Source organism: Leptonychotes weddellii, chromosome 14 (genome assembly GCF_054177405.1).
Source record: "Leptonychotes weddellii isolate Sample4059 chromosome 14, ASM5417740v2, whole genome shotgun sequence".
In the NCBI taxonomy this organism is placed as follows: domain Eukaryota; kingdom Metazoa; phylum Chordata; class Mammalia; order Carnivora; family Phocidae; genus Leptonychotes; species Leptonychotes weddellii.
The window spans coordinates 76348493-76369263 of record NC_138382.1 but is presented as its reverse complement, the minus strand read 5'-3'; the positions used below and the strand labels follow the sequence as shown (position 1 = coordinate 76369263).

The 20771-nt window shown below is 45.9% G+C and overlaps 1 protein-coding gene across 7 annotated transcripts in view; it reads left to right on the top strand.

Moving 5' to 3' along the window:
- RAPGEF1 (Rap guanine nucleotide exchange factor 1) overlaps positions 1–20771 on the top strand; it is a 135724-nt gene that overhangs the window by 52628 nt on the left and 62325 nt on the right. For 5 of the 7 annotated variants that reach the window (XM_081803811.1, XM_081803810.1, XM_081803813.1 and 2 more), the window contains 2 exons: positions 16094–16233; positions 16819–16932. In XM_081803811.1, coding sequence (XP_081659937.1) covers positions 16094–16233; positions 16819–16932 — 254 coding nt within the window. The remainder of the gene's footprint in view (positions 1–16093; positions 16234–16818; positions 16933–20771) is intronic. The other 2 variants (XM_081803812.1, XM_081803814.1) reach the window with 1 other exon arrangement.

The following is a 20771-nucleotide window of genomic DNA, read 5'->3' as shown; positions in this document are numbered from 1 at the left end:
GCCATTTTGTTATTAATCACAGACTGGAAAGGTATAAATTCATGAGAACTGGGAGGCCTTTTTGACTTTGGAAAGTCCCTTTCTAATGCTTCCTAGCCAAACGGCAACTCCAGCCATCACTCAAATACATATTCTTCCGCAACCCATTGTTTTTGGAATTGTTTAAAAATAGAGTCTTGGGTTCCATCTATAATCCCACCTCCCAAGGTGAGAGAGCTGGTGCTGTAACCTTAGCCTCTCCCCCATGGGCTAAGAGACTGCCTGAGATTTCACCAGCAGGAGTATTTTTAGACCGGGAGCTAGCACAGCAAGAAGGTCTTTGATGTGCTACTGCCGTGAGCGAGCCATCTTGCTCTTGGACTTTTCCAGAAGGGTGTGATTCACTTTTATAAGCAGTACTGGCCCGAAAGTCTTGTCTTCTACTCTTGTGGTGACTTGCTTACCTGGGCATCAAAGTTGTGAACACATCTAATAAACAGTGTATTTGCTAGGCTTTAGTTTTGGATAGAGGAAGAGCTTATGCTGAGATGTGCCATCTGAGTCGGAGGCCGGGGGCAGGGACGGGGTGGTGGTGCACACAGCCAAGCGCAGAGCCCGGTACCTTGTAGGTGCTGGTTTGTTGGAAGTGGAACACTGACTGGAGACAATAGACTATTCGTTCAGGGGACAAAAGAGTACATGAGTCCTTCTCCCAAGCCTGATTTCTGCTCTATTTGAGCCCTCTTTAGGGTACTTACTCACTTCTCCCTCCCACATTAGGAGACTGGCTGATGTCACTGGGCTCAAATCCAGAGTCTCTCACCTCAGCCTCAGTGTCCCTACCGTGGAGGGTCACTGTGGGGATTAAATGAGAGAGGCCCGTGAGGCGCCCGGGGTGGCGCTGGACTCATGGTCCCGGCTGTTGCTGTGTGGTTCCTCAGTACCTAAGGCCTTCTGCACGCAGAACTGATACATCGGACTGGAGATGAATTGGTTTGGATGTCAGGCTCTAGGCCAATGAAATTCTGGCTTTGACTAAACCAGCGTGTCTCCCGATTTTAGTCCCAGGATGTCGAGGGCCCTCACAGGCTCTGGTGGGTGGTGAGACTGCCTGCAGCTGTGTTTTGTGGAGAATAGCTGGTGTCACCAGTACCCAAGTGGGCTGGCTTTTTTCCTGGCCCTCTACGTGTGTTTACTTATGACTCTGAAGTTGTCTCGTGAGGAGGAGAAATGTCTGGGAGGCCTGGTTGCTACTTTATCAGCCATTACTGAGGAAGGAGCCCTGGACTGGCGTGGTTCAGGATGCCTGAGTCCTGGGCTGGGGGCACATCCGATCCCAGGGCCTCCGCTTCCTCTGCAGGCGGACTTAGGATCCTTTCGAGTTCTCACACCGCATGGAAGCCGAGAGCCCCACCACTCACTTGGCACTTGGCCATTGCTGTGGAGGGATTGGGATTGATCAGCACTTGCCTCTGAATGTGTAGAGCAGAGTAGGGTTGGTTTTTTTCCCTCTATGTATGTCTGGACTGCCATACATAATATTTCCGCCAGAACAGGCCCCCCGGCCACAAACATATTTGAGAGACAGGAACAGAGGGTCAGGGTCCAGGAAGAAACATTCATCGAAGAACAGCTGAGAAGACCCTTTGCTCATTTTGTTCCAGAGAAAAATCTGCTGCCGCTGGTTGGGTGAGACTAAAGCCTACCTCTCCTTCACCCCCGCCCCTTACTGCCCTCCACTTTGGAGAAGTGGTCATTTTCAGATCCCTCTGTGGTCCTCAGAGACTTCTGTAGCCTTTTCCAAGCCAGCACCTGTTTGCTGACTCCGATGCTTTTTGTGGGTCCCCGTGTGAAATGAAGCCTGGAGCTGTTCTTGTAAGCCAAGCCCTTCCTCCTGCCCTGAGGAGCAGGCTGGGTTTTCTTTCAAGGACCCTGGGCCTCAGAGTACTTCCATGGGCACCTAGAGCTGTCCTCCTCCCGAACAGGGCTGTGAGCAGCTGAAAAGCCCCTGCCTTTGCTGGTCACGTCTCCATCCTGGGACTCCTCACTCTGTCCTGACGGAGGACTTTTCCCAGCTCTCCCCCATGGGATTAGGAGGCGCTCCATGGAGGGAGGAGCTGTCTTGCTCTTTCTGGACCCTAGCGCTTTGCAGATGTTTGGCATGTAAAGATAAATGGAATGAATGGATGAGTGAGTGAATGTGGATGCCCTGCGGGGCCTGCTCTGTGTTATCTGATGCACCCTGTTTCCCCAGGTGATAGGCAAGGGGAAGGACTCTCCAGGTGACCCTTGTCCTTTCACTTTCTTCCTTCTCTGCCCAGTGAGCGCCTTCTGTAGTATCTCAAGCTGCTGGGGCTTGTGGCTCTCCTCTCCTTCCCCTGTTGCCCGGGAAATAAATAAATATGTACTCACTGACAAATGAAAATGTTTCTCCCAGAAGGTAGCCTGACAGATAATGAGCTCTCGGGGTCCCTGAGCAGGGCGCGGGCTGCCAAGGCTGACAGAGCCCCGGTGTGTCACAGCCTCCAGTGTTGCTGAGCGCCTGCCTGGGCCCCGTCACTGTGGCCTGGCCCCAAATAAACAGGCCTTCCTGCCCCCAACTTGGGCGGCTTTGCTGGTGACATGATGTTAAAAAAATATGCTCTGAGGCCCTTGAGGAGCATTGTTTGAATTCTAAGCTGGCATCAGTCCTAACGTGCAAGTTCCTCTGAGGGACAGGCAGCTCCAAACAACTCCACCTAAGGGACAAAGGTCAGGGCGGACTCTGCTTCCTGTTGTAGCCAGGATCCTGGATGATGTGGTGCGCTTCGGCCCTGCTTGCTTTCTGCCCAGGGCAGTGGTATGTTTACTCAGAATAAACTGTTATTCCCCCTTGTCTCATTCCCTCCCCCCTCCCTTCTCTCTCAGTCTCTCATCTCTAGAAATAAAACTCTGGAGAAAATGACTAATTCGCATCTCTGGATGTCTGTGAAGTCTGTGGCTTTAAGAATCTCTAGGCCATTTCCAAACGGTGATGAGAAAAAATACTTCCTTGGGAGGAGGCCACCCCGGGACGGGCTGACCTTGAATGCTCACAGCACATGTCAGGGCTCCAGTTGCCTTGTCTGCGGGTGTGTGTGTGTGTGTGTGTGTGTGTGTGTGTGTGTGTGTGTGTGTGTGTGTGTGATGTATGGGTTGGGAGATGGTGCTGGCGCCCTGTGACTTGGTTTCCTCGTATGTCTAAGGGTAAGGAAAACACTCCTTCCAGTGTTAGTGTGAGGGTAGGGGTAACCTAGAGCTCCCTGCACAGTGCCCATTATGGGATGTTTAAAACTGGAGCTGCTGATTTAGCCATTTGATTAGACTCCAGGAGAGAAGCAGCTCTCAAGCCTGGAGGCTCCCCTTTCATCTCCTCTTGGGATATCTGTCCGATATTTGATGCATGTTTGATAAAAGGACTAAGTCTTGGGGAAAACTCTTTGTGTGGATTTATTCAGAGCCCTCTCTGATGGTGTGTGTGAGGGGCTGTGGACCTCTGAAGGGCTTTGCTTTTTTCTCTGAGTGAGAAGAGATGCCACAGGAGGGTTTTGAGCAGAGGGGCAGTGTAACAGGACTAACCTTTTACAAGGATCACTCTGGTTACTGGGCTGAAAAGACTTAGAAGGGCAAGGAGCAGGGGACTCTTGGACAGGTAGGTCGTGGTTTAGGCATGAAGTGGCTGCGGTTTGGGTCAGGGCATCAGTGGTGCTAGTGCTTATAGTGGTGAGATTCTGAATATACCACTAAGGTGGGATGCACAGACTTTGCTGAAGGATTGGATGGTGGGTGTGAGCAAAAGAACAGAGTGAAAAATTTTGGCCTGAGTCCCTGGAAGGGTGAAGTTTCCTGTTTACCAAGATGAGGTGACAGCAGGTTTGGGAGGGAGGGTCAGAAGAGTTTTGTGCTTGTGCTGCCCGATCTAGACATCCAGGGCAATGACCAGGAGCTTGTGTGTGGAGAAAGACCACTCAGCAGTTCAGCAGTGCAGACCTCTTCTCTGTCTGCACAGGTCCCTGTGATTCTCATCTGGTGTCTCAACTTCCTGTGTCATCTTTATGCTACCAGTACTCGCATGCATGCCTCCAGCCCCCGTCTGCCTCCTTACCTCAGACTCATGGACGCAGCCGCCTAATTCAGGTTCCCCTGGATATCTGCAGAGGAGGCTTCCTCTGTTGCGTTACAGGGCCTGGCATGGATGAGATGCTCAAGTATTTGTTGAGCATGAATATTGTTTATTTCTTAGACTGACCTCATGAATAGGTATTGTTATTATTATACAAAAGTACATTGATTCAGTCTTGGTTAAAAGCAAAAGTTATAGGATACAAATGTATTTATATTAAGTTCTTTAAATTTTCCATACAACAAGGGAAAGGAAGTTAGAAAACAGTTAATTTACTGGTGATTTAAGATCATAAAAATATTTATATAGGTTCTTTCATTATTTTTACAAAGATGAGACAAAAACTTCCTAAGATATCCACAGATTCTCGGGGCGCCTGGGTGGCTCAGTCGTTAAGCGTCTGCCTTCAGCTCAGGTCATGATCCCAGGGTCCTGGGATGGAGCCCCGCATCGGGCTCCCTGCTCGGCGGGAAGCCTGCTTCTCCCTCTCCCACTCCCCCTGCTTCTCCCTCTCCCGCTCCCCCTGCTTGTGTTCCCTCTCTCACTGTGTCTCTCTCTGTCAAATAAATAAATAAAATCTTTAAAAAAAAAAAGAGGGGCGCCTGGGTGGCTCAGTCGTTAAGCATCTGCCTTCGGCTCAGGTCATGGTCCCGGGGTCCTGGGATCGAGCCCCGCATTGGGCTCCCTGCTCCTCGGGAAGCCTGCTTCTCCCTCTCCCACTCCCCCTGCTTGTGTTCCCTCTCTCGCTGTGTCTCTGTCAAATAAATAAATAAAATCTTAAAAAAAAAAAAAAAAAAGATATCCACAGATTCTTCCTGAGACACTCAGTGGTGAGTTATTTGGGAAGACACTCATTCTGGACTGTTCATGGTTAAACACATTTGTTTGTTTCAGGGACTAGGATTTCCTTGAATTGTAAATGATCTGTTAATCTGACCCATGTAAAAGTCAAGTGGACTCTTTTAGAAGAACTTTAGACCCTTGTGTCTACTTTATTCCAACTTTTTATTGATGTATACCATGAATTAGAAAAGTACATCTGACTTTAAGTGTGCAGCTTGGAGGGCACCTGGGTGGCTCAGATGGTTAAGCGTCTGCCTTCGGCTCAGGTCATGATCCCAGGGTCCTGGGATCGAGTCCCGCGTCGGGCTCCCTGCTCAGTTGGGAAGCCTGCTTCTCCCTCTCCCACTCCCCCTGCTTGTGTTCCCTCTCTCACTGTGTCTCTCTCTGTCAAATAAATAAATAAAATCTTTAAAAAAAAAAAAAAAGTGTGCAGCTTGCAGAACTTTAACAAATTGAACACAAGAGTGTAACCAGCTCCAATCAAGAAATAGACTGGAATGCCTGGGTGGCTCAGTAGGTTAAGCATCTGACTTTTGGTTTCAGCTCAGGTCATGATCTCAGGGTTGTTAGATTGAGCTCTGTGTCAGATTCCACGCTCAGCGCGGAGTCTGCTTGAGATTCTCTCTCTCCCTCTTCCCTTCCTCATGCACATGCACTCTCTCTCTAAAATAAATAAATGAATCTTTAAAAAACAAAAAGAGAAATAGACCATAGCTCCCTCCTGTCCCCTGCAGCTTACTCCCCCCCCACCCCAAGCATAACTGCTATCTTCACTCGTAAAATCATAGATTAATTTTGCTTGTTTTTGTGTTTGTATAAATGGAATCATACAAAATGTACTTTTGTGTACAGTGTGCCTTCTTTCTACGTTTGTAAGATGCATCCATATTTTTGTGTGTAGGTGTAGGTTATATGTTCTTACTGCTGCATAGTGTTCCACACATGCAGGTGTCTCAGTGTATCCATTCTCCTGTCAGCAGGCATTTGGGTAGCGCTGCTTTGAATATTCTGGTGTCTGTCGTCTTGTGATTTTCTGTAGGCATTTCTCCAGAGTACACACCTGGGAGTGGGATTACAGGCCCCCGGGGAAACTTGTGTCAGCTGTCATCCCAATTCACCCTCTCCACAGTGGCGGGCGGACACTGCCCATTGCTCTTCATCCTCCTTAGTGCTTAGTGTTTCCTATTTTCTCTTTTTAGCCATTCAAGTATGTATGTAATGGTATCACGTTGTGGTTTTTTTTTTTTTTTTTTAAGATTTATTTATTTATTTATTTGAGAGAGAGGATGAGAGGAGAGAGAGAGGACATGAGAGGGGGGAGGGTCAGAGGGAGAAGCAGACTCCCTGCCGAGCAGGGAGCCCGATGCGGGACTTGATCCGGGGACTCCAGGATCATGACCTGAGCCGAAGGCAGTCGCTTAACCAACTGAGCCACCCAGGCGCCCTCACGTTGTGGTTTTAATTGATTGTTTCCTGGTGACTCTTGGAGTTGAGCACCTTGTCATCTGTTGGACGTTTGGATATCATCTTTTATGAAGTGTCTGTTAAATCCTGAATGTATTTTTAATCATTACCAGTTATGCAAAGAGAACCAAAATGGTGGCTCTATCAGATTTGAGCCCAAATCCAAGGTGAAGCTTGGTTTCTTCTGTAGGTAGTAGGCCTAGCCTCACTCTTCACCCCACCCCTTCTGCCTCTGCCCCGAGCCTCACTCTTTGGCTCAGTCCCTGCTGGTCTGCATCCAGCTCAGGCATCTGTATGGTATCTTACCTTTGACCTAACAATTCCATTTCTAGGGGCCTGTCTCATTATTACAGGTCTAGAAAGGTAAACATGAGAGTGTTCATCAATTCAGCATGGTTTAAAGAGCAAAAGTTAAAAACCATCATCCAGGTGACTGGTTAAATAGGTTTCAGCAGAACATTATTCCTCCTTTAGCTGTGCTCATGTGAAACAATGCCCACAACATATTGTTAAGTTGAAAAATATTTCAGCTCTGCCATATGTACAGTTATGAGGGGTTTTTCACTTTCTATGTTACATATTTTTGCAGGGCTTGGATTTTTATAACAAGGTTGTTTTACTTTTGTTGCTGGAAAAAAAAATTATATACTACTTCCAGCAGCACCCACAGCAGCTCAAAGTTACCTATAGACTGCCTGAACACATGGGTGGTACGAACAGACTTTCATGTCAGAAGCAGCTTAGGTGTTGCAAAACTCCAAATAGTATTTTCCCTCTGTTTTAACATGAAGAGTTCTATATTAAGTAAGACAGAGGATCTTTTAATATGGAAATTGTTGGGAAAAATGAAACATCAGATTGCTTTCCGTTCTACTAGGCTGCGGTTATTTTTAGCTAAGTGTTGGCAGAGGCCTGGCGATGTTATCAGATAACAGTAATGGCCTCCATTTATTGAGCATTTGCTATAGATCACGTCCTTGGCTAAATGCTTGACACACAGGATCATGTTTAATCCCAAGGTTATGCTTTTCTATAGGTGAGGAACCTGCAGCTCAGAGAGGTACACAGTTTGCCCGTGTCTACACCTGAGCTTGGGTTAGAACAGAGACTGCCTGACTCCAAAGCCCACTCAGCCCGAACTCTTGTCTTTATCTTTACATTAGTCTGTAACATTTTAAGTAAGTAACAGTCTGAAATCCTAGCTTTAAAAAAGTTCTTCCTGGGGCACCTGGCTGGCTCAGTCCATAGAACACACAACTTTTGATCTCTGGCTTGTGAGTTCGAGCCCCACGTTGGGTGTAGAGATTACTTTAAAAAAAAAAAAATCTTTAAAAAGTTCTTCCTAATGTCCTCAAGCCACTTCTCCGCTATAGTTGTCCTTTTTACACATTTGGAAAATGGGGGAGTGTGGATTGGTAGGTAGCTTCACATGGAACTCATGTAAGTGGACGAATGGAGGTCCTTCCCGGTTGTGCCACAGTTCTGGACCCCGTACACTGTGGCTAACAAGAAACTGACAGCCACGGTGTTTCTCAACATAATTCTGGAACTGCCGCAAAGTGTTATCCACCATGACCCTGACATTGTGGTCCCTTGTGTGGCTGATATTTAGAGACTGCCCTTATCCAGAGCGAAATTAAGCCCTGACAGAAACCACTGCTAAGTTGGGATCCCAGCTGCTGTTACAAGTGACATTTGAAAGGCCAGTTGATACGTACATTTGTCAGCCTGGGCAGAGACCGTTGTTAGGCTTGACTGAGGGTCAAGTTGAAAATCTAGGAATGAAATATTGGTCCCCGGCAAATGTCTCAGGAAAAAATTGGTGTGACTTTTGGGGTTTGGGGGTTCTGTTGAGATTTGATTCTGTGAGCAGGCTATGTGCCTGTCTTCCAGCCTGTCCTTCCTCTGACATTCATCTGACAGCTGGGTCTGTGTCCTGCCATGGTTGCCCAAGAAAGTGCCTGCCCTTAGTAACACCGTGGCCATTTATACAGAAGCCGTGAGGCTACGTAAGCCACCCTTCCTCTGGAAGAAATGACTAGCAGGTTAGTCATGGGAAGTTCCTGACCTTCCATGGTGTAAATGCCACCCTGAGCAATGGTCTGAGGCTTTTCTTTTCTTTTTCTTTTTAAGATTTTATTTATTTGAGAGAGAATGAGTGAGAGAGAGCATGCACATGAGAGAGGGGAGGGTCAGAGGGAGAAGCAGACTCCCTGCTCAGCAAGGAGCCGGATGTGGGACTCGATCCCAGGACTCCAGGATCATGACCTGAGCCGAAGGCAGTCGCTTAACCAACTGAGCCACCCAGGCGTCCCTGAGGCTTTGTTTTCTTAAGTTCTGTCGATGACCTTTGATGTTGCTCTCACAGGTTTGGTAAATTAGGATAAAATAGCAGCTTATGGCATTTCCTTCTTATGTGAAGGAGGGTTTTTGTTTCCTTTGGTGAGGTATGGCCATAAAGAAAGTGGACCAGTCTGGCAATCCCAGCTGTTGGTGGGGATATGGAGCAACTGGGACCTTGATAGTGGAATTGCAAAGTGGCACAGCCATTTTGGAAAATCATTTGGCAAAATCCACAAAATTAAATGTAGTATATACTCTATAGATAAGCGGTTCTGTTCACGGCAAGCTCTTGCCCTGTGTTGCAGGAGACATGTATGAGAATGTTCATAGCAGTATTGTTTATAGAAGCTGCAAACAGCCCAGCGTCCACTGAAAGTGAAAGCACTTATATATACTTGAGCATGGTTAAATGTCCGACCTACCACTGAGTGAAAAAGCAAAAACATGAGAATATTTACAATATATTTCCATTTATGTAAAGTTCACAAAGCTGTAAGTTAAACTATACTTATAAACTGTCAAAAAGGGCGCCTGGGTGGCTCAGTTGGTTGAGCGACTGCCTTCGGCTCAGGTCATGATCCTGGAGTCCCGGGATCGAGTCCCATATCGGGCTCCTTGATCAGCAGGGGGTCTGCTTCTCTCTCTGACCCTCCCCCCTCTCATGTGCTCTCTCTCTCTCTCAAATAAATAAATAAATAAATCTTTAAAAAAAAAAATAAACTGTCAAAAAAAGTAAGGGATGATAAGTACAAAACCAGAATCATGGGGGTGGGGGGAGGCACGCCTGGGTGGCTCGGTTGGTTGAGCCACCAGCTCTTGATTTCAGCTCAGGTCATGATCTCAGGGTCGTGGGATTGAGCCCCACGTTGGGCTCCACGCTTACGGCGGAGTCTGCTTGGGACTCTCTCTCTCCCTCTAAAGTGAATAAATAGATTTTTTAAAAAAAAATCAGTCACAGTTACCGGTTGTTGGGAAGAGAGGTATGATCACGAAAGGGCATGTGGTGGCATCTGTGGACTTGATAACTTCCTGCTTCTAGAGCTTTGTTGTCTGATATGGCAGCCACCAGCCACATTTCAAGTACTCGTGGACACAAGGGCTGTCAGGTGGGACGGTGCAGATATAGAACATTTCCATCATTGCTCAAAGTTCTATTTGATAGGCTAGGTTGGTGGATGCATGCGTTTAATTCTAAGTCGTATGTGTGTGTGTATGGAATTTTTCAAAATTCTGTTTTAATTTCAGTATCTCTAAAAACACACACATACAAAATCTGAAGTACAACTTTCTAAGTGCAAAGTCAGGGAATAATAAGAGAGTGGTTGATAACGCTGCCTGAGGCTCCAGTAGGGTGGGAGCATCTCTTTGGCATTGGCCTCTACTCCAGGTGATTGATACACTTGAGGGACTCAGGAAGGGGGCAAGAAGTGTGTGCACACATGTGCGTGTCTGGTGCCGTTGGCAAGACTTACCTGACAGTCACGCCACCTGTTACTTCCTTCCACCCTGCTGTCACCGGTCACTGTAGTATAACCAGCACTCAGATGCCTAGTTTGAGTGACCTTGCGTGTCACCTGAAATCTGTTGCCAACCAGTTGTTCCAAGGAAAAGATGACAGGCAGCCTCCAAATCAGAATCTGTCCTAGTTCGTGCTGACTTCTATTTCCAGAGTTGAGGAGGTTCATTACCATTACAAAGAACCTGCTTTCTCCACTTGATTTGATACCTTGTGTGCTAAAGGTAGCTGTTTTTAGGCTACTAAATACTCCCAGGAGGGAGATTTACTGGTAGATGCAGTTCTTTCTTTAAATGATGATAGGGATTCCCAGCTGTGCCCCAAAACAGACTAGACTTTCAGGCTGAGGTAGAGAGAGTGCTGTAATATACTTCCTTCCTTCAGTTTGCTCTCAGATGGAGGTGCCCTTACTTGGCCCTTGGGTCATGATCAGGGCTGGCCCTGTGAGTGCAGGAACCTGAGAGGTTTTGGGGGGGCCCATCGTGCCTTGCTTGCATACCCCAGTTCTGCCCTGGTCATGATGGCAGGGATGTGAATCTGGCCTGTCCGGACAGCAGCTCAGAGTTGCAGACGGGCAAAAGTGGAAGTTGACTCGCCCAGCCCAGGTCTCTGGAGGTCTTTGACCACCAGAGAAACCGTTCATCCTGCCTAGACTTCCCCATTTGTGTCTGCTTTTCTGGCTCTGCTTTCAATCTTAGTTGCTCTGGTGGAAGTCACACGGATTAGTACATTACTCTAACATCCCATCTGGCTGGGGAACCTGCCTGGTCAGTGCTGTGATTGTAGGGACACTGAGGCAGGCAGCAGTATGGGCAAGGCAGAAGAGACGTGCAACCACAGAGGGGAATAGATCGAGACTTCTGGTCCGTGCTAGAGGAAGAGGAGGATGGCATTTGTAAGGCCCTCAGTTACTTAGGGTCATAACTTAAAAAAAGTTCAGTGCTGCACAATAGCCTGATTCAGATCTGTAAGCAGATGGGAGATGAGAATTCAGAGTTTGACCAACCTTGCTACCCATCCAACTCATCTAGTTTGGTTAGCTCCCAGTATGGAGGCAGCATGTGCCCGGCACTTGGATAAGAACCTCACTGCGTTATCCACAGGCAGCACTTCATTTATTCCACATCACGTCGGCCATCTCAAGAACAGTGTCATCAGCCCCGTTTTCCAGACAAAGAAACCTTGTTTCTTTCTCAACGACTTGGAGAGGTGACTTTGAAGTATTTTAACCCAAACGGTCTGACTACAGAGCTCACCCTTTTAACCGCCGTGTGTATGATTAGACTGGTCACATCATTTTGAAGTATAAAGAAGGAAGTATAAACTGTATAGGGGACCCACCCTGCTTGGGTGGAGAAGAAGAGGCAAGGTAGAGGGAAGATGGAGAAACTGCACCATGCCAGTTTACCTGCTTTGAATCCCAGGGATGACCGTGGCATGTAAGGGCAGGTGCTGAGAGCCCCTCCTTCCCCTGTTCTGTGTGAGGAGAGAGGTGCACCAGCTTCCTGTGGATTCCTATACACCTTTGGGGTCCAAGAGGGGCTTCCTGCTGGCAGGCAGGCAGCTGCAAAACCGTGTTTGGTTTGACTCTGCATGTGAACGAAGGTCAGGCTCTGACTTTTCTCTTTGGTCTGGAGTGCAGTGGGCTTCTACGTAGTTTGCAGAGAGCAGATAGTTTATCTGATCCTGCCTGCCACCTGGAAGGTCTTGACAAAGGAATTGAACCTTGTCCCTATGAAGTCACATGGGATAATAATAGACACATGACAGGCCTGTAGCACAGGGTGCTATGTCATCTGTTTGGAAGGGTGTTTTAGTAGTAAACTATAGCTGGAAAAATTGAAAGGGGGTGACTTGTAGTTTTAGAACTACAAAGTATTTATTTTTCTTTTGCATGGGATCATGTTCTGTTCCCTAATTGTCAACCACTTTCAAGTGTTTTCTGTGAATTTCAGTATCAAAAGAAGCAGTCCAATTTGTGGGGTATTCCCTGATTGGTTGATGGTTCATCTGTTGAGTGACTGTTTACTGAGCATCTTCTATGGGCCAGGTACCATGTCAGCATGGGGGGTGCAGGCGTGAACAGGACAGGTGTGGTCCTCGGTGAGTTTGCACATAAATAAATCACTTAATATCGTTTCAGACACTGGAAAGCACTGAGGTAAATGGTGAGAGGAAGTAATTCCTCCGTGGGCTTTTGCTTTTTTTTAAAAAACAGCTTCATTGATACAGACAGACACACTTGACTCATTTAAAGTGTAGAATTCAGTGTGTGTGTGTGTGTGTGTGTAGCAATTCGCTGGGTTTCGGTGCATCCATCACCAGATTCTCATTTTAGAACATTTATGTCCCCCCACCAAAAGAAACCTCATACTCCTTAGCAACCCATCTCCTTCCCTCTCCCATTCCCTCTTTCTTAGCCACTAATCTACTTTCTGTCCCTATAAATTTGCCTATCCTGGACATTTCCAATAAATGGAAGGTACAGTAAGTGGTCTTTGTACTGGCTTCTTTCACTTAGCATAATTTTATCAAGATTCATCCATGTTGTAGGGGGTGTCAGGACTTCATTTCTTTTTATTGTCAGGCAATATTCTGTTGTATGGGTATGCCACATTTTATTTATCTGTTCCTGGACATTTGAGTTATTTCCACCTATTGATTCTTATGAATAATGCTGCTGTGAACGTTTGTGTACAAATCATATGGATGTATGTTTTCATTTCTCTTGGGTATATGCCTAGGAATAGAATTGCTGGGTCGTCCGGTAACTGTTTGACCTTGTGAGGAACTGCCAGATATTTTCCACAAGCTGCTGCACTATTTTACATTTTAGCAGCAGTGTAGGAGGGTTCCAGTTCCCCAACCGTCTGCAACACTTGGTTATTACGTGTCTTTTTTATTATACATAGTGGGTTTGAAGTAATAACTTATGTTGGTTTTGGCATTTCCCTGATGACTAATGATGTTGAGCATCTTTTCATATGTTTATAGCTCATTTGTGTATCTTATTTGGAGAAATGCTTATTGAAATCCCTTGGTCATTTTTAATTGGATTATTTGTCTTTTGTTGTTGAATTATAAGAGTTATTTATGTTTTCTGTATGCAGATTCTTATCAGGTGTATGACTTGCAAATATTTTTTCCCATTCTGTAGTTTGTCTTTTCATTTTCTTGGTGGTATCATTTGCAGCACAGACATTTTAACTGATATATAATATCATGTTAGGTTCAGATGTACAACATAATGATATTTGTAGGTATTACAAAATGATGACCACAGTAAGTCTAGTTTAAAATTTCACATTTTTTTTTAAAGATTTTATTTATTTATTTGAGAGAGAGAGAATGAGAGACAGAGAGCATGAGAGGGAGGAGGGTCAGAGGGAGCAGCAGACTCCCTGCCGAGCAGGGAGCCCGATGCGGGACTCAATCCTGGGACTCCAGGATCATGACCTGAGCCGAAGGCAGTCGCTTAACCAACTGAGCCACCCAGGCGCCCTAAAATTTCACATTTTGATGAAGGTCAATTCATCTGATTTTTCCGTTGTCACTTGTGCTTTTGGCATTCTGAGAAACCATTACCAAACCAAGGTCACAAAAATTTTATCCCTATGTTTTGTTCTAAAAGTTTATAGTTTTAACTCTTACATTCAGGTCTTTGATCCGTTTTGAATTAATTTTTGTATATGGTGTGAGGTAAGGGCCCAGATTCATTCTCGTTCTTTTGTATGTGAAATATCCAGTCATACCAGCACTATCTGTTGAAAAGAAATTCATTCCTCCATTGAATGGCCTGACATCCTTGTTAAGAGTTGATTGGCCGGGGACGCCTGGGTGGCTCAGTTGGTTAGGTGTCTGCCTTCGGCTCAGGTCATGATCCCAGGGTCCTGGGATCGAGTCCTGCCTTGGGCTCCTTGCTCAGTGGGGAGCCTGCTTCTCCCGCTGCCTGCTCTGCCTGCTGCTCCCCCTGCTTGTGATCTCTCTGACAAATAAGTAAATAAAATCTTCAAAAAAAAAAAAAAATTGATTGGCCATAGACACATGGCCAATTTATTCTGGACTCTCAATTCCATTCCATTGTTCTATATGCCTATCCTTATGCCAGTACCATGCTGTCTTGATTACTGTAACTTCTTAATAGTAAGTTTTAAAGTCAGGAAGCATGAGTCTTCTAATTTTATTCTTATTTTCCACATTGTTTTGGCTGTTCTGTGTCCCTTATATTTCCATGCTTATTTTAGGATTAGATTATCAATTTCTGCAAAAAGCCAGCTGGGATCCTCATAGGGATTACATTGAATCTGTAGATCAGTTTGGGGACTATTGACATTTTAATAATATGAATCTGAATTCATGAACATGGTATGCCTTTGCATTTATTTAGATTGTCTCAATTTCTTTCAACAATGCTTTGTAGTTTTTAGTATTGCTCTTGTACTTTTTGTGTTAAATTTATGCCTAATTATTTTATTCTTTTTGATGATATTGTCAGTGGAAGCTTTTTGTTTGTTTTTGTTTTGTTTTTATTGAAGTGTAGTTGATATGCAATGTTTTATTAGTTTCAGGTGTACAACATAGTAAATGTTATGCTGTGCTCACCACAAGTGTAGCTACCATCTGTCACCATACAGCGCTATTACAGTATCATTGACTATATTCCCTATGCTGTACTTTTAATCCCAATGGCTTATTCATTCCATAACTGGAAGCCTGTGTCTCCCACTCCCTATCCCCCATTTTGCCCATCTTCTCATCCCCCTTCCCTCTGGCAGCCACCATCAGTTCCCTGTAGTGTAAATGGAAGTTGTTTTTTTTTTTTTTTTAAGATCTTATTTATTTATTTTAGAGAGAGAGGAAGAAAGAGAATCCCAAGCAGACTCTGTGCTGAGCACAGAGCCCTACACGGAGCTCTGTCTCACGACCCTGAGATCATGACCAGAGCCAAAATCAAGGGTTGGACACTTAACCAACTGAACCACCCAGGTGCCCTAAATGAAAGCTTGTTAAAATTTCATTTTGGAACATTCATTTCTACTGTATAGAAATCCAACAGAGTTTTGTATATTGATCTTGTATCCTGTGACTTTACTGAATTGGTTTATTAGTGCTAATAGTTTTTTAGTGAATTGCTTAGGATTTTCCATATACGAATTCATCTACAAATAGAGTTTTATGTCTTCCTTCCCAGGCCAGATGATTTTTGTTAGGGTATTGGAGTTTAGTATTGAATAGGAATGGTGAGATTGGACACGCTGGGCTTGTTCCTGATCTTGAAGAGAAACCATCCAGTCTTTCACTATGTTCCAGAGGATTTTGAACACCTTAGTGCTATTTCAGTCTCCAGTGCCAACTCTGAGGCCTTGCCCATGATGCTTGTTGCTGTCCCCTAAACTAACAAAAATGAGGAGGTTGATTCAAAAGGGCCTTCCTTTCCAGTTCATACATCCTACACTTTAGTGATTCTGCTTTGATGTTCTTGATTCTTAGCCAGTTCCCTTAGACTTCAGTTAGCTCATCATATAGACTCTATAAGAGGACACTGGAAATATTTGCAAATTCTTTTTCCATAGCCATTTTGACTGCCTTTGACTTCCACAATTCTGAACAACCTAATTTAGATGGAAATTGCAGGAATTAAAACATGTAAGCAGAAGGTTTCAATAGATCCATCTTTCCTTTCCTTTGTAACTAAACAGCCAGGGAAGAAGATTTGTTTAGGGATGACACTCATTTTCACAAAAGGTCAGCGGAGCACGTCTCCTTCATACCCTGCTTCTAACCATTAGTACCCTCCTTGTTTTCAGACTCTCAGCGTTCTCATCTCTCCTCCTTCACCATGAAGCTGATGGACAAATTCCACTCGCCCAAAATCAAGAGAACGCCATCAAAGAAGGGAAAACCAGCTGAGGTGTCTGTGAAAAATCCGGAGAAGCCTGTGAGCAAAGTAAGCCGACTCTCTCTAGGTGTTCCTCCTGGCCTTCGCCTACTTCAAGCAGTATGAGTTTGTGCGGTTTTTAAGTTCATTCCCTGGGGATTCAGCTTTCAGTGCAGAACACCTCCTCCATAGCATTCCATGCTTCCAGGCAGGGGCCTTCAGCGTCCTTGTGAAATATGAGCCTTTAGGATGGTGAGTGTTTCTCCTGTTAATCAGAGTCGAGTTCATTCGGCTAGAACAGTTCTCCTTTTCCAGATGTGTCATCCTCTGGGCATGTAAAACAGCTCAGTGCACCATGTTTATACCTCACAATGCTGCCTCCCTGCCCCAGACAGTCCCGTGTTGCCCTGGCACGCACACACTTAGAGGGAGGTTTGTTACGTCCAGAACATCCTTCATTTGGCTTTAGGGCCCATGCTCTGAGACATGCCAAATCCTTGAAACCCGGCCAAGGATGTCCTCAAGCGCAAGTAACCTCAGCAGGGCCAGTCAAGCCAGATATGTCGAAACAGCAGCAGATATTCACCAGCCCCTCCCTTCAGCCTCGAACGGCCATTCCAAGCTCTGTAGGAATCCAGGTTTCCTCTCTTCCAGGAGGCAACAGACAGATTTCTACCAGAGGGCTGCCCCCTCCCCTTGGATCTGGAGCAGCAGACAGTAGAGTTTATGTCCACCAGTGCTGTGGCTTCCAGGTCTCAGAGGCAGAAGGTCAGTGTGACGCTAAGAACAATTGGGTTTGCCTTGCCTTCTACTGCAGAATCCTGGGCCATGGTTTTGGGGATGGAAAGAAAAATCTATTACAATATCCTTGTGTTCAGTTGGGTGGCGACTGTGGGCTTCACTGTTCAGGAAACAGTCCAAGGGGCCTTGGGTAAAATTAAGAGTTTATCCAAGCCTCTGTGGTCTTTGGAGAGAGCGCAGCACTCCATGACGGAAGCTTGGGGGTCCTTTCTGGGGTTGGTTTGGGTGTGCCGCTTGGGTCCATTGGGTTCTGGGGGAAGTGGGTGAGTCTCATCTCTCAAGACCAGCTCTTCATTCCTTGAGTTGCTCCGGCGATCTGAATAGTTAGGACAGGGAGGAGTATCTGCAGTAAAAGGTGCTGTGTTAGACATCTAGCAGGACTCGGGGTGGTGAGAGTGCACAGAACCAAGTACTCAGAACCAGGGACACCTTTTGTGCTGCTAACATTTATCCAGACTTTCCTTAGCCTCGTGCGTGCTCAGTGCTTTGCGCTTACTTACTCTCTTACTGAACACTCATAACAGCCCTGGGAGGTGGAAACTTATTTTGCAGAAGCGGAAACTGAGGCTGTAGAGGTAGGAAGCATTAGCTACCATCACGCAGGAAGAGGCAGTGAAGCTGACTTGAGCTCAGGCTGTCTGACACCCAAGTCAGTCCCCTCGGGACGCTACATTTCCTCTTTATGAAAGCCAGAATTTATGTTGGAATGTCCCACAAATCCAAGTGGTAACTCTCACACAACAAACCAGAAAAACAAAATTAACCTTAGCAATGTAAAATAAAAAGAAGCCTGTAGAGAAATACATCCTAATGCTCCAGGGATTGTCCGCAGCATGGTCTTGTCACAGCCACCAGTTGACTGCCACCGGCAAACACTGCCCTGTTACATAAGCGCAGAATTCTTGAATTTTGCAGTGTACCTCTGTTTTTGTTTTTATTTTGACCAGAATATCCTAAAATTCTAGTTAAAAGTGGAGAACATTAAAGTCTGAAGTCCAAAAGTCTTTTGTTGAATAACCCTTTTCCCTCCCATCCAAGTACTAACCAGGCCTGCCTCATCTCTTAGCAAAAAGAGGCTGAAGAAGAAGAGTAAAAATGTTCAGTGTTTGCCAGATTGATGAAATCCCAGACTGCAGAGTAGGAAAGTAGAAGATTTGGTGTGCACCATAGTTACTTTCTGGTTCAGTCTGTTTAACAATCTCTTGGAGCTGAGTTTGGTTAAAAAAACAAAACAAAAACCCCAAGCAGAGGGTCCGTGGCCATGTAGCGCAGTGCAGACGGCCCAGAGTAAAGCGACTTAGAACAGCCGTGTTCTGCTAGTTAGTGCTGTAAGAGACTGTCTCAGCCACTCAGTGCTTGGAGCTTTCCCCCTTTCTTCATCACTCCCAAGAGAGGTCGTGGGGGGACATTCAGTGCGAAAGTGTCCTTCACTCAGTGTGGGTTCCTGCAAATTCCAGGGGACGTTGGCAATGTCTGGAGACATTTTTGGTTGTCACCACTAGGAAGGTGAAGCAGGTGCTACTGGATCTGGTGGGTAGAAGCTGGGGATGCTGGTGAACAGCCTACACAGGACAGCCCTCCCTGCAGCAGAGAATTATCCACCCCAAGATGACAGTAGAGCCGCAGCTGAGAACCCGTGGTGTAGCAGGGGACTGTAGGTATGGTCTTTACCAGGGAAGAATGTTACTCCGGTTGTTGGTTGTCACCCTTTAAGAAGGGTTGAATTACTCTGCTCTGCCCCAAGTCAGCTGCCCGAGACCATGTGAGTACAAATGTCCTGTTTAGTGAAAGCCCACAGGCAGAACTGGAAATCTTGGGGAATCTACCAACATGTGTGAACTTAGAAGATGCTGTCGGAGAAATCTGAAAATACGTCTGTCATTTGCTCTCATCATTATTGATTACTTATTAGCTCTCTTACCTCTTAGAGAATATTTCCATATATGTTCTCATTTTAATCCCAGTTTATATGCATGGCATTCCCTGTTTTGTTTTGTTTTGTTTTTTATTTATTTTTAAGTAGGTTCCACATCCAACGTGGGGCTTGAACTCATGACCCTGAGATCACGAGTCACGTGCTCTAACTGCCCGGGCCAGCCAGGCGTCCCAGCATTCCCTGTTTAAATACAGGGGAAACTGCAGCTCAGTAGATCACAGATTCAAATTGATCTACAGCTTCCTGAAGGTCTCTCTTTGGCCAGGCCCTGTCCTAGGTGATTGCACATGCTGTCCTATTTACTCCTCACCATAACTGCGTGCAAAAGCTTTTATTATTCCTCATATACAGAGTTTGGGCTCTGGCCCAAGTTTTCTCCATCAAAATCTGGTTTTATTTTATGAACTACTTCCATGTGCTTTCTCATTCACTTCCCCACATCAGGCTCTTTCGATTACCCAGGTTAGGTATTAGCCTCCCCGTTTTTGCAGATGAGGAGCGTGAAGCCAGTGGTCCCCGAGCCCCGCGGTGGCTTTGGGTCTAGGCCCTGCCCCAGCACCGCGACCCTCAGGTAGTTTCCGGGTTTGTGGATGGCAGGAGGGGATGCCCCAGTACAGCCGGGCAACTTCAGCAGAGCTAAGGCTTTGGGCTCCCAGTTCTAGCACGTGCTCCATCTAGATGTCTCTCTGTAAACTCTCCGACTGCTGGCTGCACTTGCAAGATGCCAGAGTTGAACAGCCAAAGCTGTTCCGGAGCAGAGGGACTGTGAACGGACAGTTGATTCTGGGAGTGCAGTTTGCTGGAGGGTTAATGGATGAAACCTGACGCTGCTAAGTTGTCAGCTCCTTTAGTAGGAGCCCAGGGCAGCCTGGCTCTCCAGTAGCTCATTTGATCTCTCTGCAAATGACAGGAAGATTCTTTGTGCTCAGAAGTACCTTCCTGCCCCTTTTGGGTGCCCCCCATCTCCAGGTCAGCCCCCTTCTCCCTAGCAAACCTGATGACACATTTTCTTACAATGTTTCCTGATTCTTCTCCATCTTTCATCATCCCTGGCTCCAGACACATCCTGATGTGCTGAGATGGCAGGGCTGTGGTCAGGGTCCTCTAGCCAGACTGGCCAGCTGGGGTTTCAGTCACATTGATGTCTGGGTATGATTCCTTCATAGTCACGTTCTTCCTGGCCCCGGCAGAAAGCTCTTGTCCATGAGATGGGAAACAAGAGCCTGGCTTCTTGGAAAAAGTAAATAAATGTGTCTGGTCGTAAAAAACAGAGAAAAGGTAAAGCGGCCAGTGATGGGGGTGGGGAAGGGGTGCTCCCCCACTTAGAGAACCTCATATTTGGGGTCTGTAGACCACCTTTGGGGAAGTACCCCATTGAGAGAAAGTGAATCGGGTCTTCGGAACTTGCCTGACCAAAGAAGCTATTTCCTTCTTGATCCCATTTGTATATTTGTCTTTTGATATTCCCACACATTAAACATGCAATTTAAATAAATTTAAATTGACATTTCCCCATCGTTTAAGAAGAAAAGAGCTAGTGTTCAGAATCATAATCACTTCTTATTACATACCATTTATTTATCTATTTATAGATTATTGTTGAAATCAACTTTTTCTAGAATGTTCTTCTTGCCCTTGGTCGCTGTATTCGCTGGACCCCAAAGAGTCCACAGGTGGCAGTTTTCCTCATATACAGGGATCTTAATTTGCACTGGACATGTAATCAGTTTCATTTGGGTAGGGTATCTGTTTTATAGGTCGTCCTTGATCTCCCTTCCCTGCCAGCCAGCTGGGACCCAGGTCGCTGACATTAGGGCCAATAGAGAGAGAGGTTGGGGAAGGGAACTGAGGGGTGTATGTGCCCACTGAC